This window comes from Monodelphis domestica, chromosome 4 (genome assembly GCF_027887165.1).
Source record: "Monodelphis domestica isolate mMonDom1 chromosome 4, mMonDom1.pri, whole genome shotgun sequence".
Taxonomy (NCBI): domain Eukaryota; kingdom Metazoa; phylum Chordata; class Mammalia; order Didelphimorphia; family Didelphidae; genus Monodelphis; species Monodelphis domestica.
In genome coordinates, this window is record NC_077230.1 from 348,221,618 (window position 1) to 348,238,826 (window position 17,209).

Below are 17,209 nucleotides of genomic sequence, written 5' to 3' on the forward strand. Positions count from 1 at the left end.
CCCATGTTTGTCTGGACTCCAGGTCCAGTGCTCTTGATTGTACCATGCGCTCGTTCTCTGTGAAGGAGAACACAAAAGTTTGAATTTTATGTGGCAAGAAACAGACCATTGAACCTTTTTGAGCAGTTGTGAATGGAGCTATAGAAAATGAAGGAATTAGTCTGCAGTGTATAGAAGAAAGAAAAAGGATGGGTAGGGAGTTGGTGGGGGTGGTTTGGTTTGGGGAGAAAGAAGTGGTGGGAAGACATACTGGGAAGTTAATGCAATAATTGAGGCAAGTAGTGATGGGGCACATATTGGCGAGGTAACGGGAGGAACAAGTGTGGAAGGTACTATGGACGTATAATTAAAAGGACTTTGTTATTAGCTGGATTTAAAACAAAAAAGGAAAAAGGAAAGTAGGGTTTTCTGGGGATGGGATCAATGGAACCCAGGTTGATATTTGAGGCAAGGCAATGCCATCCAGCAGCAGAGGTCTGCCGCTGCAAGTGTGGGGCTCTGTAGGGCTTGTAGAACCAGCTGTAAGGGCAGGCCGGTGACCCCACCTCAAACTGAGCAGTTGAAGCAGGGGGAACCATCTAGGAGCCTCCCCCCTAATGAGACCAGGAAGTCAATTCTCAGTGGTCTTATGGATTCCCTAATATGGTGTCATGAGAAGAGAGAGAACCAAATTTAAGCTTTAATTCTCACACTTCCTAAGAGCATGATCTTGATGCAGGTAAGAGATTCCTGGCTTGGGAGTCAGAGGACCTGGGTTCAAATCCCACCTCATACCCGTGTGACCTGGGGGAAGCCCGTTAGTCTCTCTGAGGATAAATTTCCTCATTTTCATTCCATCTAATTAAGGCATTCTGTGATTCCTTCCCCTTAACTTCCTGGTCAACGTTCCTTTTGAAAACTCCAGGTTTGTCTCTTCAGAATGGAGGTGGGACTTTGTCTTCTGCCTTCTTTACACCTTATATACTCTGTGATGAGGAAAGTCCCCAGGAATTGCAGCTGGGGAAGTGGTCAATGGCTACTCCATTTCTGGGCCCCAGGGAATTAGAGGGGAGTTAGAGAGAGCAGGCAGGAACAAACCAGGACAAGCTGAGATGGTTGATAGGCTTCACCTCTCTAATCTTCCCTTAAGGAAATCATGCTGAGTGCTGAGCATGCCTTAATTGAGAACTTTGGATCAGATGATGTTGGGGGCCCCCTTTGGTTCCAGATAGATGATTCTATGACCCTTTTTAGACCTCAGTTTTCTCTTTGTAAAATGCAGCTAATCATTTTTGTTCTACCAGAAAGTACCCAAGGCATAGGAACTCTGTTAAAGGGAAGAACCAGAGTAAGAGCTATTATTCATTTTTATAGGAAATTCCCAGTGTAGAAACTTCCTCTGTAGGTCATTATATTCTCTGCAACTTAGAGTCTTCAGGAGTTGTCTAGCACACTGAGAGGTTAAGTGATTTACCTAGGGTCACAACCAATTTGTGTCAGAGGCAGGACTTGAACTCAGGGCTTCCTGACTCTGAGACTGGCTTTCTCTTCATCTTGTAATGCTGCCTCTCTCTGATATTTATTATTCATAGTCTTTCATCAGTCCACCATGTTAGAAGTGGGATTTGAACTTGAGTCTTTTTGGCTCTGAGATCAGCTTTTTCTTCATCTTGTAATGCTACCTCTCTCTGATATTTATTATTCATTTTATTCTCCCATCAACCCCTACCTCCCTCAGGCTATGAGCTAGAAAGCTTGTCTAGCGTCTAGCTCAGACAAAGCTGGCCTAGGTACAGGCCTTGGTTGCCCTAGTGGTAGACTCTTTATTGGAGTATTGGATTATGTCCAGAGCAGGGCAGCCCTGATGAGGAAGGAATGAGACACTGTGCCTAGGAAGATCAACAGAAAAACCCGAGGGTGTTGGTCCTATTAGAGAGAAATCTTTGGGAAATGTGATAGCAATCTTTGAGTATCTACAAATCTGTCACGTGGAGGAACATTATTCTGCTCAGCCCCAGAAGGCAGAACTACAAGCAACGAATATGGGGAAGTTGTAGGGAAGCAGATTTCTACTTGATATAAATAAAACCTTAAAAATGAGAACTATTTTAAAGTAGAGTAAAAGTAGGAGAAAATAATATCCAGTAATGACTGGATGGCCGATTGTCTATGAAGGTAGTTTTGCTTGGGGATGGGGTGGACTACCTCTTCCTGGGCTTCTTAACTCCTCTCATGGTCTTGGGTAATACCCTCTCTCATTCTGAGTCACAATTTCTTCCTCAAAAAGATTGGACTAGGAGAGAGACTAGGAGATGAGAGTGCTATGGCACTCTGATTCCTTTCCCCTAACTTCCTGGTCAAAGTTTCTTGAGAAAACTCCAGATTTGTCTTTGCTGAATGGAGATGGGACTTTATCTCCTTCACACTTTACACCTTAAGCCCAGGAAGGCCTCCAGGAGTGCAGCAGGGAGGAAGTCAATGGCCATTCCATTTCTGGGCTGCAAGGAGATAGAGGGGAGATAGGGAAAGCAGGCAGGAACAAGCCAGGATGGGCTGAGATCATAGATAGGCTTCACATCTGTAATTTTCCCTTAAGGAAACCATATTGGGAGCTGAGCTATCTCTGTTTCCCCTTTCTCCACTTTGCAGTCAGCAAAGTTTGCTGACAGGAAGGTTGTTGGCCAAGGCTTCCCCAAGGAGGGGGGGTGATCAGAGAAGTTTTCTGGTGAGATTGGCGATCATCCTTGGCTAGGAAGATCTTGTTGACTTACTCAAGTGGCGTTGGCAAGGACAAGAGTAGAACTCTTTTTTTTTTTTAAACCCTTACCTTCCATCTTGGAGTCAATACTGTGTATTGGCTCCAAGGCAGAAGAGTGGTAAGGGCTGGGCAATGGGGGTCAAGTGACTTGCCCAGGGTCACACAGCTGGGAAGTGTCTGAGGCCCGATTTGAACGTAGGACCTCCCATCTCTAGGCCTGGCTCTCAATCCACTCGGCTACCCAGCTGCCCCCAAGAGTAGAACTCTTAATGCACACTAGCTGCCTGGCCAAAGATCTCTTTGACTTGGGTTGGGCTACTGGGAACTGGGAGAAACCAAAGCAGTTTTCAGAATGCGCTTCCTGGAAACCCAGAGTTCCATGAATTTTCCTAAAAGAACCTCATGGTGATGACAGACATATTTGATTCATTATTCCTTTGTCTACCCTTTGTTTCTGCTGTAATACTACATTGGGTTTGGGGTCAAGTTTCAGAGCACTGCCAAGAAATTCACATGCTTTTCTTGATGTCTCTTTAGCACATAGCTCTAAACTTAGGTTCATTGAGGAGGAAGAGAAATCTAAGGATTTTGTATTTTATCCAATAGGAAAGTCAGGTGTGACTGAAGGTTTTTTGAGAAGAGGAGTAATGAAGTCAGGATAGATTGGAAAAGAAAGAGAGACTGAAAGCAAGGAGAGATTATTGCTTTAGTCCAGAAGAGAGGGAAAGGATTTCTGGGATGGTGACTGGGTGAGTAGAGATTAGGAGATCCCCCTGTTGGATACAAGAGATAGTATTGAGGTAGAATCAGAAAGACTTGCAAGCTGATTGGATGTAGAGGGCAAAGGAAGAATGACAAACAACTCTGAAATAACACTGGATTAATGGGAGGAAAATGGTGTTGCTCTCATCAAAAATTGGGAAGTTTGGAGAAGAGGTGTTGGGTTAGGAATGATAATTGAATCCATGTGAGCTGCTGAGATCATCAAGGAAGAGTTGAGAGAGAAGAGAAGAGATACCAGAACAGCTGAAATCAGGGCATTATTTTAAAGGTATAGGAGATAGAGGATGGTTCAGTAAAGGAAAATGAAAAAGGAAGGAAGGAAACAAGAATTCATTAAGTGCCTACTGTGTGCTAAGCACCTTACAAATATCTCTTCTGATCTTCACAGCAACCCTACTAGGTAGGTGGGTGCTATTATTACCCCTGCTCATAGATAAGGAAACTGAGGCAGAGGTGAAGTGACTTGTCTAGGATCACACATCTAGTAAGTGCCCAACTCCTGACTTGAAGGCAGACTTTTCAGGCTCATCATTCTAGCCACTGTACCACTTAAATGCCTCAAGAAGGGTAGGGGAAGAACCAAGAGACAGAGCACCAAGGCAGGAGAGAAGATCTCCAGGAGAGAGTGGTCAGTATTGTCAAAATCTGAAGATCATGACATGTTTAATTTAAGGAAGGGAGGAAGTACAGAAGCCATCTAGTCCAATTTTACAGATGAACAGAGACCCAGAAGGGTTAATTGATTTGCCCAAGGTCACACAGAAATGCAGTGGTAAAGAGGAGTTTCGAACTCTGACACTCTACCCAGATTTCTTTCCATTTGGGCATGGTATATCTCCAGTTGGATGCTGCATTGGTCTCTCAAGCTCAACATGTCCAAAACAGAACTCATTATCTTTCCCCTTTCCCTTTTCTCTTCCCAATCTCATTTTGTTGAGAGCACCAGCCATCCAGGTTGGAAACCTAGGAGTCATCTTCAACTCTTCCTCCTCCTCTCTCCCTTATAGCCAATTGGCAAGTCTTGTTAGTTGTTGTTCAGTTGTTTTGGTTGTGCCTGACTCTGTGACTCCATTTGGGTTTTCTTTGCAAAGATACTAGAATGGTCTTCCCTTTCTTTCTCCAGCTCATTTTATAGATGAGGAAACTGAGGCAAACAGGGTGAAGTGACTGGCCCAGGATCAGGCAGCTAGTAAGTGTTGGAGGCCAGATATGAACTCAGGAAAATTAGTCTTCCTGTCTCCAGGCCCACTGTGCCACCTACTAGCTGCTTCCTTGTTAATTCCACCTGTACAATATCTCTCGGTTTTCTTTCTTTCTACTCGTATAGCTCCTCTCTAAGATCACCCCTCACCAGGATTATTGCAATAGCCTTGATAATTGGTCTCCCCTCTTTGATACTTCTTCCTCTTAGCTGCTGGTCTGACACACCAGGCCATTCCTCTGCTCAGAAGCAGCTCCAATGACTCCCTTTTACCTCAAAGGTAAAGACAAACGGATTTATTTCACTTTTAAAGATAACCCGGCATCACTGTCTGGCTCCAGATGACTTTTCTAGACTTACTGAACTTAACTGTCCTTCCCATGTATTACATTCCAGTGTTCATTGTACCTAGGGGTGTGCTAGAGCCAACTTCTTCCAGCTTGGAAGAGCCAATTGTTAAATTTTCAGTGTGAGCATTTACACCTCAGAATTTGCTACAAATTCAGGACTTGATGTATAGTTTTATTGATTGTCTAGACTGAAAGTGATGGAGACAATGTGTATAATAGGTTCAACTTTAAAAGTGTACTGTTGGGGGGCAGCTTGGTGCCTCAGTGGATTTCGAGCCAGACTTAGAGATGGGAGGTCCTGGGTTCAAATCTGGTCTCAGATACTTCCTAGCTGTGTGACCCTGGGCAAGTCACTTAACCCCCATTGCCTAGTCCTTACTGCTCTTCTGCTTTGGATCCAATACACTGTATTGACTCCAAGACAGAAGGTAAGGGTTTAAGGGGAAAAAAAAGTGTGCTGTTGACCTCAGATACTTATTAGCTGTGTGACCCTGGGCAAGTCACTCATCCTTCATTGCCTAGCCCATACCACTCTTCTGCCTTAATTACTCATGAGAATGGACAGCTGGGTGGGCTGATCCTTCTACTATTGCCCTTCCATTCTGGGATGTCCTTGGAGGTTCAAGGAGAATGGTACAAAGCCTCCTCACATTGATTCTAAGAAGGAAGATAAGGGTTTTTAAAAAAAGTGGAGCAGGTGGTTAAACATTTACCAGCACATCCCTGTTGATCTATGACATTCCATTCCCTCCCTTTGTATTTGTGCAAAAGATGTCCCCCATGTCTGGATTAGGTGGGGGGAAGGGAAGCATTTATTGTTGTTTTTGTTCGGTTGTATCCAACCCATTTGGGGTTTTATTTGCAAATGTACTAGAGTACTTTGCTATTTCCTTCTCCACCATATTTTATGTATGAGGAAACTGAGGCAAACTGAGGGTGAAGTGACTTGCACATGGTCACACAACTAGTAAGTGTCTGAGGCCAGATTTGAACTCAGGAAGATGAATCCTGGCTCGAGGCTCATTTATTAAGCACCAGCTATGTGCTAGGCTCTGTACTTACCTTATGGGTATGGCTGACCACCTCCGTGCCTATTTCTGGTAGAACCTTCCAGCTCTCTTCAAAATTTAGCTCAAGGGCCACTGCCCAGGGGAAGCTAGTCTTGTTCCCCACCTCCCAGTTGATCAAAATTACTTTAGATTGGTATTCCTTGGTATCTATTTTATATGTTGTAAGATTAAGATTTAATATCCAAATACCCCAAATATTATATTTAATAAGATTTATTAATAATAGTAACTTGAAGTAAAGGAAAATAAAAGCTAGAGAAAAGAGGGAGTCAACACAGCTGCGATTGCAGAGTTACAGAATTCATAAACAATACGTAAGAAGCTATGTTGACGAAGAGAAAAGAATTCTGGGAGATGAAGCCCAAGGGTTCAAGCTTTTCTAATTTCACAATATTTTTATACACTTTACTTTTCAGTTTATACATTGTTTCCCTCCCATGGAATGTAAGCTCCTTGCAGGCAGACATTGTTTCATTTTTGTATTTGCTTAGCACAGAACAGGCATTTAGTAAATACTTGTTAAATCCATGAATAAGGGGATTGGAATAGATATTCTCCAAATTTCCTAAATCTATGGTTTTCTCTCCTTTTATGATATTATTATGGGTCCCTATCTCCCTCGATCTCCTTGGATCTCTGTGTGTCTTTGTTAGAGGAGAAAGGTGAGGAAGTTGCTACAGTTGTCCAGGCAATAGGAGGAGAGACCTAGACTTGGGTCGGAGCTGGGAACGTGGAGGCAGAGACTAAGAGGAAGATTAGACAGCAATGGGAGTGGGGGATGGCAAAGAGCTACTCACGAGAATGGACAGCCTGGTGGGGTGACCCTTCTTCTAACATTGTCCTGTCATTCTGGAATGCCCTTGGAGGTTCAAGGGGCCTGGTATGAGGGGGGGCCCCCATAAGTCTATTTGGCTCATTGCTTCTTCCTTTCCTCTAGCCTCCTTGCAGAAGAAGAGAAGTCACCAGAGCCAGAGCTGGACACACCTCCATCCCCTGTCCCCCGGATTCCCTCCCAGCCCCCTCCCCTTCCTCTCTGCACCCCAGAAATCCCCCCAAAGCCCTCTCGTCTGCTGCCTGAGTTTGGTGAGTCTTCTGTCTCTCGTAATTCCTGAGCCAGAGTTTCTTAGGGTTAAGTAATAGCCTTTGACTGCTTTCCATGAGTATTGTAGAGAGGAGCTCTAGGGATCACCTAGATGAACTTAGGGAAATCTTTGGGGGATCCTTTAGTCTTGAAGAATTCCTCCCAAAGAGTTTCTTTGCAGTTTTCTTTAAGCTTTCCCTTGGGGTCTTGTCATCTCTGGAGATACCAAACCTAGCCTGGGGCTGATATTCATTTTTGAACTTTCCCTGAGCACACCTAATGCTAGAAGCTTGTCACAGCCCAGTGTTGCATCTCCCTTAGCTCTGAAATTTGCACCAGTGTTTCAACTCTAGATCTCCAGTCTAATTTCTTCTGGGCCCGCTGCCTGGTTTCCATTTGGCTAACTGCTTGATTTCCACTAACCAGAGGCTTATTTTCCATTGGGCCCCCAGCTTGGCTTCTGTTAAGACCTGAATACAAGGTCTGGACCATTATTTCTAGAGGCCTAGCTGAGAAATAATTTCCCCCATCCCGTGTTCATTGACTGTACAATTAAAAGGTATTTGGCTATCCTGGGCCATCTGTCAGCCCTTGGAGTAGAAACCCAGCCCCTCCTAGGGTTCCCCTCCCAAGCCTTTGCAATGGCAGGAATTGTATTCCCTCCTAGGGCAGCCCACTCCATTGTGGGACAAACTGATATTAAGAAGTTTTATTTCCCTTTATTTAGCCAAATTTCCCTCCCTGTGACTTCCCCGCATTGTTCTGAGTTCTGTCCCCTCGGGACCGACACAACTTGCCCATGTCTCTCTGTAACTGTTCTTTGAATAGCTATTGTGCTCCACCTCAAATCTTCTCTTGTCCAGGCTAAAAACTTCTCTGTTTTTTCGCCCAGACTTCCTCTAGCTTGAGCCCTAGTTCTCTCTCTGTCCCATTTGCCCTTCTGGACAAGTTCCACCTTGTAAGTGTTCTCATCAGTTTCTTCCAGTGGTCACTGGATGACCGCTAGCACCTGTGGCCACACACTCCAGCCAAGGCACAGGATACCTTTCTGGCCCCACTCATGGTGTCCCCCTTCCAGCAGCCCTGGATATTCTACTGTGACCCGATGGGCTTCTCCCTCCCTCCCAACAGGATGCTGCTAGCTGTGATGACACCAAGAGTGGGCTGAACACCCTCCCTCCCTCTCACACTGCCTGTTAAAAATAGCATTTCCTTCCCCACTCTGCTTTTACTCCAAAAGGGCAAGATGAGGACAACTTGGGGCAATGGAGACATTTCCTAAGACTGTAGGATTTAGAGCATGAAGGGACTTGAGATAACATGTAGCCCCCTCGTTTTATAGAGACAAGCTTCCAAAGGGAAATGACTTCTCTTAAGGTCAGAGAGCTAGAAAGTAGCAGAGTCTGGATTCGAACCCAGGTTTTTGGCCCTGGTTGTAGTGCTCTTATAGCTGCTACTTCTGACATCAATCATTCTGCCCCCTCCAACCCCCCACTAGTCCCCAAGACATTGCTTAAATCAACCCTGGGTTTCTGAGAGGACTTAGAATCGCTTTGAACCATTGCTGCGGGGTCTGTTCCCTGGGGGAGGGCGTGAAGCAGCCAGACCTAGAGGGGTAGCAGCCTCAGGTCCCCCTTCCCCTCCAGGCTTCACTCCTGTGTCTCTCCCTCAGACAATTCAGACTATGATGAGCTCCCTGAAGAAGGACCACCAGCCCCAGGCCCCACCCCAGTGATGGTCAACAAGGTGGGGACCGAGGGGTGGGATGGGGTGGGCCCCAGCCATCTGTCACCATGAAGGCTAAATGTCTGTCCCTTGGGGCTGACTGTCTGTCCGTGTCTGCCCATCTCCACAGGGTAGTCTGTCTCTCATCTGCTTGTCCAGCCCACGGAGTGGGGACCCCAGGGAAAAGGTGGGAGGGTGCAGTGGCTCCAGCCCTTAGCCCTCATTAGGTGGCAGGGGAGGCCCCTGGGCCCCAGCACAGCTTAACTGCAGGACCCTATACCGCCTGCACTGAAGACTCGCTTGCTGTATGTACAGTAGCGCCTTGTGCAGCGGTCCTGGGAGGGACACAATGCATGCCACGTTGCAGCTCATAGTCTGGGGATGCCAAAGCTGGAGGGTGCTGATCAGAGACTGTCCCTTGTGCCCCCTCCTCATTCAGGAGCCTGGGCAGGCTCACCCTCACCCGGCAGGTCTGAGCAGAGAGGACCTTCCTTTCCTTGGCTCCCTTGGGGGTGCATGGGAGATCCGGGGCACCATTAAAATCAGCAGTGATTCCCCAGGGCTTCCCCATTCCTTCCTGGGCTCAACCCCGCCATGGAAGTGTGGAGGAAGGCCAGTGAGGCGAGACTCTGTGGGCAGGTTGTGTCTGTGTCTATGTCGGGGGGGGGGGGTGCTGTGAGTGGGGTGATGGAGGGAAGCGGGAGCAAGTGTGAAACTGGCCGTGACTCCTTTGGGGAAAGGGAGGAACTAGCTGAAATGAGGCAGGGAGGGGAGAGCCTGATCGGGGTCCCTGGTGGGGGGCAGGAGGAGCCGTCCCTGCGAGATGTCCCGAGGACTGTGAGCGTGAACAGTCTGCTGAGTGAAGGCGACGAGCTTGCAGAGGACCCCCACGACTATGAGGACATTCCCAAGTAAGAGCTGAGACCCTTCTTTCAGGAGCTCTCCGAGGGGAGCAGTCTCCTCCAGGCTGTCTTTTCCCTCCCTCCCAGTTTCCTCTCCAAATACCCAGACCTCCCCCCCAATTCCTCCTTCAATGGGGGAGGCTTTTCTTGCCCCTTCCTTATGCTGGCCCTGTGTTTTCCCAGCGGCATATGGGATGATGTTGGTCTGAGATCCCCAAGACTCAGCAACACCCCAGCCCCAGAGCTCCCTTTGAATCCTATGGAGGGGCCGCCCTGGACCTCAGCTCCCTCCACACCTGTCATCAAGGCCGGCTGGCTGGACAAGAACCCACCTCAGGGGTGAGTGATGACCCCAGTGTCTCTCCTGTTCCTCTGCTTCCTCCTCCCATGATCCCTTGTTCATAGTGTTTGGAGAATGTGCTGTTGGTCATTTCTAGCTTCAAGATCTCCTTTGAATAGGGCTCAGGAATTTCCTGTGGATGGTGCTTAAAGATCTCTTCTTCATGGGCTCTGGGGCCAATCCCCTGCCTCCAGGAAGATGCCCCCCGTCCCAGCTTCCTGTAGGCAATCCCCACCATCCTGGCCTTCCCCGGCCCTCAGAGTCAGAGTCCTGCCTCCTGGGTTACTGAGTACCTCTTCCTCCCCCCAGTGTGAGATCTCTTCAGTTGAAGGCCACCTGCCCCTCCAGAGAGCTGGCAAAGCAGGCCTCCCGGGTCCGACTGGTCCTGCTCTCTACCCCGTGAAACCTGCCCATTGGTCCTTGAGCTGTGAACCCTGGAAGCCTAACTCTGCCTCTGGCTTTCTTTCCCTAAGGCCCCACATATCCTACACCCCCAGATCGTACATCTATCAGAAGCGGTGGGTCAGGCTGGATTCTGATTACCTGCGGTACTTTGACAGTGACAAGGTAAGAGCCCTTGACCCCTGACAGAACCCTTATCCCTCACTGGGTCTTGACCCAGGCATTGGACAGAGGCTCTATTCCCAGCATGAGATTTAATCCCTTGATTATAAGGTGTGCTGGGACTGGAGGCAGGAAGTTCCAAGTTCAAATCTGGCCTCAGACATTTCCTAGCTATGTGACCTTGGGCAAGTCACTTCACCTCCATCTGCCTTGGTTTCCTTAACTCTAAAATGGGGATAATAACAGCACCCACCTAGCAAAGCTGTTGTAAGGATCGAATGAGAAACTATTTGTAAAAAGCACTTTGCCCAGGACAGCTAGGTGGCTCAGTGGATGGAGACATGAGATCCTGAGTTCAAATGTGGTCTTAGGTACCTCCTAGATGTGTGACCCTGGGCGAGTCAATTAACCCAAATTCCCTAGTCCTTACCACTCTTCTGCCTTGGAACCAATATTTAGTTTTGATTCTAAGATAGAAGGTAAGGATTAAAAGAAAAAAAGGCACTCAGCTCAGTGCTAGGCACAAAGTAGGCACTATAAAAATGCTTATTCCCAACCGTATCCCATTCTATTCTGATCATATACTGAAACCTGATCTTGACCCTGGAGTAGGAATTGACCCTTAGCTCCAGATAGTCATGCTGAACCCCAATTCGTTCTTTGGCCCTACAGAGAGGGAAGGGATAAGGAAAGAGAAGCCATTTTAGGGGAGCTCTGGAGGGTTGGGCCTTGGAGAGCCAGATCTCTGAGGGACCCACCCCTGGTGCCTGCTCTCCCTTTCCTCCTTCTTTTCTGATGCTCTAGGATGCTTATTCCAAGCGTTTCATCCCCGTCTCCTCCATCTCTCGAGTTTCTGGTATCAGCGACCAGAAGTTTGAAGTCATCACACACAACCGGACCTTTGTCTTCCGTGCTGAGAGTGATGGTGAGGGGGGGGATAGCGGAGAGCTGAGGAAGGTGCATTGAGAGTCAGGAAAAGGCCTCCCCCCACCAGCCTAAGAAGGAGGCACAGCCTTTCTCCTAGCATTGCTCCCCACCCCCTACCCCATTCTAGCCCATGCTGAAGGGGAGACAGACCCCCATCTATCACACGAGCCACACTGAGCTGAAGGAGCATGGACAATTTAAGGGATGGAGAATAAAGACCTGATCAGAGTTGGGAGTTAATCCAGTAGGGCTTCCTGGCAGAAGTGGTCACTGAGCAGGCTAGGAAAGGGCTGAGGGTCATGGCTTGGTGGAGGGAAAGGGAGAGGAGATGAGCCTGGATCTCAGTGTCAGACCTTCTCTTCCCCTCACCCCTTGTAGCAGAGCGGAAGGACTGGATGCAGGCCCTTCAGCAGGCAGTGGAGGAGCAGCGGGTCCGGGCCCGGCTGTCAAGGGCCAACCTTCTGGAGCCTCACTGTCCTGGGATCCCTGACCGTGCCGGCAGTCTGGAGCTTCGGGGAGTGAAGAACAAGCTCTATGTGGTGGTGGCTGGCGATAAGGTGCTGCTGTATAAGAACTTAGAGGTGGGCATGAGTCCTGAGAAGGAGCCCAAGACTTGGGAGCCAGCATCCTCCTTTCATACTCATCCCTTATCTCCCTGGACCATCATCTCTCCCTCCACACTGTATAGATGGAGATTTTGAACCTTTGGGCTTCATCCCCCAGAAGTCCCTTAGGATTTCCCAAAATTCCCTTTTCCTGCATCCTCCAGTTTTTCATGATTGTACTTAAGTGGCGGTAACTCCTCCCTCTTGTGCTCTCTTTGACCTGTGACTGGGCTGAGTTCAGGCAGTAATTTTGCTTTATTATTAATAAAATAGTTAAAATATAATAGTTATTGATTATTAATTTTAAAAATCCACAGCACCCTCATCCCTTCCAATATCCAGATCTTCCCTGTACCCTCATCTTCTTCTTCTCCCATCCCATGCCCCCTCATCCCCCTTGTGTGCTAACCTAGAACTCTTAATCCTAGCTCCATCTTTTCCCCAGGAATACCAGTTGGGGATAGGCATCACGTCCATCGATATGAATGTGGGCAATGTGAAAGACTCAGATCGGAGAAGCTTTGATCTCACTACTCCTTATCGGATCTTCAGGTGAGCTCCTCTGACTCCCAGTTCTGCTGGAGAAAAAGAGCCACTTGCTTTTCTCAGCCCTGTCCCCCATGTTTAAGCTCCCTCAGTTCCCTTCCCTGTCTCCCTCTGACCTCGTCCCCCACCTTTTTTAGGCTGTTCTTGTTACCCAGTCCCAGATTCCTCCCACCTTCTCCATCTCAGGCCCTTCCAGGACCTCTGTTCTCAGACGACTCCTCTCCCTCAGTCTAGTTCTTTATACTTTGGACCACCCTATCCATCACCTCCTCCTTTCTGAAGCCATTTGTCTCCTCCTTCAATCTGATCCCACCATCTTGGGATAACCAACCCCCTCTCTTTCTCCATTCTTTGGTTCCTTAACTAGCTCCTCCCCTATCTCTTACTACCCATTTATTGCATCATCATCGGGCCATTCGACTGTCCCATCTCTGTCCACTCTACTGTTGGACAAGTCAGGATGTCTTACTTTCTCCATTCTTTGCTTGTCACCTCTTCCGGCCGAGTTCTTCCCATATCATTCCCGTTGCCTCTACCTTCCACAGCCCATGGGCTGCTTACCTCGCTGCCTCACCCTGGGCCATTCTGTTGCTGCCGTGCCCCTTTCTTCAGGCTGTGTCCCCCATTATCTCCTCCAAGCCTTGCTCACCACTCAGATCTTCCTAGTTTCTCAGCCGAGTCAGAGTCAGAGAAGGAAGAGTGGCTGGAGGCCATGCAGGGCGCCATTGCAGAGGCCCTGTCCACCATGGATGTGGCCGAGCAGATCTGGGCTGATGCTCCTAACCGACTCTGCGCCGACTGTGGGGCCACCCATCCAGACTGGGCCTCCATCAACCTCTGCCTTGTGATTTGCAAGAGATGTGCAGGTATGGTACTACATGTGCGATCCAGAACGAGTTGCTTGCCAGAACTTATTCAGAACTTTGTTATTAAATGTAATTGGTAAAAATAAAATATCTTTATTTAAAAAAGTGAGATGTGCGGGGACTTGACACTTGCCCATCCCTCTACAAATCGGGAGGCTGGTGTGCTCCTGGGGTGGCTTCCTGGAGAAGGGCCGTCTTGAGAAGGTAGCAGAATGCAGGGTGGACTTCAGAGTCAAGAGATCTGGGATTTGAACATCCACCCATCACTGGTGTGACTTTGGGCAAGACGCTCTGAGCCTTAATTTCTTTATCTTTAAATAGAAATGAGGCTATCCCATAACTGTCATGGAAGGTTGTTGTGAGGCAAGGGTTTTGTAGAGGCTAAAGATCTCTGAGAATGACAGTGGGGATTCTTCTAGTATGATTCAGAGACTCAGAAGGAAGAGGACCTGCCAAGAGTAGGCATGAGACTGAACGTGGGAGATGATATGTCCTTCATTTGGGTTGTAATATGGACTTTAGGAAGGGGAGTGCCATCAGATAAAAGTGTCAAACTGTATAGATGCTGAGCTGAGTTTAGGCAAGGAGATATGGCTAGATGGTAGTGCTTGTGAAAAAGACCAGGAGGTCTTAAGGGACCACAAGCCTCCAGATGGCTCATCTTAGAACTGGAAGGAAGCTGAGAGGCCAGTAAATATAATTTTTGTCTTTGTATTCCTGGTGCCAAACACAGTGACTAATGTGTAATAGCTTAAGAAATGCACAGTGATTGCTTAGTCCAGTCCCTAATTGAGCAGGACTTTCCTTATAAAACATTTTATTCAATTCAATTCATCTAGCATTTCTTAAGTGTTTACTCAGCACCAGGCACAACGTTGGCCATTGAGGAAATGAAGACAAGAATATTGTTGCCTGGGATGTGCTTATATTCTTCTAGGAGGAAAGAGCACATGTGCTGACAAGCATATACTAAATCTATGCTAATTAAGTACAAAGTAATTTCAGTGCAGGGGTCAGGTGGGGCTATTGATGATGGGATGCTTATAACTAGAAGAGCCCAAACAGCCTTTTGTGCGAGGCACTCTTGAGCTGAGAGCCCTGAAAGGACTTGGGAATCCTAAGAGAGGAAACCAGTTTTAGTGAATGGTGCACTGGAGTTAAAGTGAGGAAAACTTGGGTTCAAATCCTACCCTGGACACTTATTAGAGATTGTCTGGGGACAAATCACTTAATCTCTTGGTGCCTCCACTTCTTCATATGTAAAATGAAGGGGTTGGATTCATTAGCCTCTAAACTCTAAAAGTATACTTTAAATGGCAGCTACAATGCTAGCACCTGGACCCCGAGGATTCAGCGACCAAAATGGGACTGTCCCTGCTTCTAGAAGCTAATGTTATAGGTGGGGTGCAACATTTTCTCAAATCAGTAAGTAAAAGAAACATACAAGATTAGTAGTCATGGGAAGGCAGCTCATTAGCAATAATCCTAAGTATTAGCATCTTAACTACCTGAGCTGGACCTTGAAGGGGGTTAGGGATTCCAAAAGGTGGAGGTGATGAAGGGAAGCATATCAGGCAGAGGTCAACCTGAGCAAAAACATGAAGGTGGGAGGGAGAATTTGCTTTATGGGAAATGGTTAGTTTGTATGTAGTGTGCATAGGGAGGTGGGTGAGGAATAGTATGCAGTTAGCCAGGAGAGAGGGTTTAGAGTCAGATTCAGAGTTTCAGATACTAAACAGAGAACTTTGTATTTGATCTTAAGCCATAGGGAGCCACTGAAGGTTTTTGAGCAGGGGAGTGACATAATCATATCTGGGTTTAAGGCATCTATGTGGAGGAAACTGGAGTGTTGGGAGAGACTTGGAGCAGAGAGACCAATGAGGAGCTTTTGCAATAGTGGAGGTGGGAGCTGATGGGGGCCTGACCTAGCTAGGGTAATGGCATTGTGAGGGGAGAGAAGAGGATGGATGTGAGACGTGTTAATGTGGAACCTATAAGATCTGTCAAAGGGATCGGATTGAGTGAGAGTGGAAAGTCATGTTTGTGAACGTAGTCCTGACTGGAAGAATGGCAGTGCCCATGTCAGAACTAGGCAGGTTAGGAGGGAGGGAATTCTGCAAGATGAAAAAAACAACGAATTCAGTTTGTTGGGAAGCTTTTTCTTATGTCCAGTCTAAAACTGCCTTTCTTGCCTAGAACCCCGATCCCTTGGTTCCCAGGCTCCTTCCATTGGACCGGACTGCTTTTCTTCTTTGCCCATCTTCCTCTTTTCCTTATTTCTCTGCCCTGCCCCTCTGCCCCTTACAATCCATCTCTTGCCCCTGGACGTGTGTCTCACTGGGGCCAGGGCAGTGTATGAGAAAGGTGGATGCTTGGGGGAATAGGGGAATGGGGAAAGGACAGGTTCCATACCTGGCCAGCTGTTTCACTCGGCACCCCTGTATCCCTCTGTCTCCAGGGGAGCACCGATGGCTGGGACCGTCTGTCTCCAAAGTCCGGAGCTTGAAGATGGACCGGAAGGTGTGGACGGAGGATCTGATTGAGGTGGGGACGCTGTTCTTTCTCTTTCCCTTTTCCCAGAATTCTTGGTTTTTGCAGAGTGGGGATGGACTCTTGACTACCCTCAATTCCACACCCCCTTCTCTCAAGATCAAAGAAAATGCAAACCAAGGGGCGGCTGAGCCTGGAGACAGAGGAAGCCCCCTCCCTGGCTCAGCCCCTTAGAGTGACCCTCCTGGGCCCAGGCAGGAATGTTTGGCCGGAAATCACTGGGGTGTGTGTATCTTGGGTTGGGGAGCTGGGGTAGAGGGCTCGCTTCCAAAATCCCGCCCTCCTCCTCAGGAGACAGACAGATGCTCCCCCCGCCCCCTCCCCAAGCTGCGAGAACCTCAGGAATGTAATGTTCCAGATGTTGGGTGGGGTAGGGCTGGCGGCTAGAGGCTCCCCTGTCCCTCCCCAATAAATGCCTGTCTTTCTGTTCCCTTGATGCTTATCCACTCCCTAAATACTCATTTCTATTTACTCTCTGGATGTCTGTGTATTTATCTGTCCTGTTCTCACATGTTTCCTAAATGGATGTATGTATGTCCGTCCATCTCTTCTACATATCCATCTGTCTTGTTTTTGTTTTTAACCCTTACCTTCTGGCTTAGAATGAATATAAGTATTGGTTCTAAGGCGGAAGAGTGGTAAGGGCCAGGCAAATGGGGTTAAGTGACTTGCCCAGGGTCACCCAGCTAGGAAGTTTCTGAGGTCAGATTTGAACCCAGAATCTCTCATCTCCAGGCCTGACTGTCCACTGAACCACTTAGATGCTTCTTCAAACACCTATCTGGTTGTCTGCTTTTTAAATGTCTGCCCGTCTGTCCACTTCTTGAATTGAATATTGATCTGCCTTTGCCTAAAGGACCGAGTCCAGGTTCCAGACTAGGTTGGGAGCAAGATTAAGTATTGACTTAAGCTAGGTCCTCCCCAGGCTTTGACTTCATATTCCCTTTCTGGAGAGGAGGGCA

The 17,209-nt window shown here is 47.7% G+C and overlaps 1 protein-coding gene across 2 annotated transcripts in view; it reads left to right on the forward strand.

Annotated features, from left to right (window-relative positions):
• ARAP1 (ArfGAP with RhoGAP domain, ankyrin repeat and PH domain 1) overlaps positions 1–17,209 on the forward strand; it is a 109,963-nt gene that overhangs the window by 53,105 nt on the left and 39,649 nt on the right. For both annotated transcript variants that reach the window (XR_008911445.1, XM_056795021.1), the window contains exons 4-13: positions 7,079–7,224; positions 8,895–8,968; positions 9,752–9,858; positions 10,033–10,188; positions 10,663–10,756; positions 11,558–11,678; positions 12,059–12,261; positions 12,731–12,837; positions 13,498–13,697; positions 16,156–16,241. Coding sequence is in view for 1 of the 2 variants with exons in the window: in XM_056795021.1 (XP_056650999.1) it covers positions 7,079–7,224; positions 8,895–8,968; positions 9,752–9,858; positions 10,033–10,188; positions 10,663–10,756; positions 11,558–11,678; positions 12,059–12,261; positions 12,731–12,837; positions 13,498–13,697; positions 16,156–16,241 (1,294 nt within the window). In the remaining variant the exon portion in view is untranslated. The remainder of the gene's footprint in view (positions 1–7,078; positions 7,225–8,894; positions 8,969–9,751; positions 9,859–10,032; positions 10,189–10,662; positions 10,757–11,557; positions 11,679–12,058; positions 12,262–12,730; positions 12,838–13,497; positions 13,698–16,155; positions 16,242–17,209) is intronic.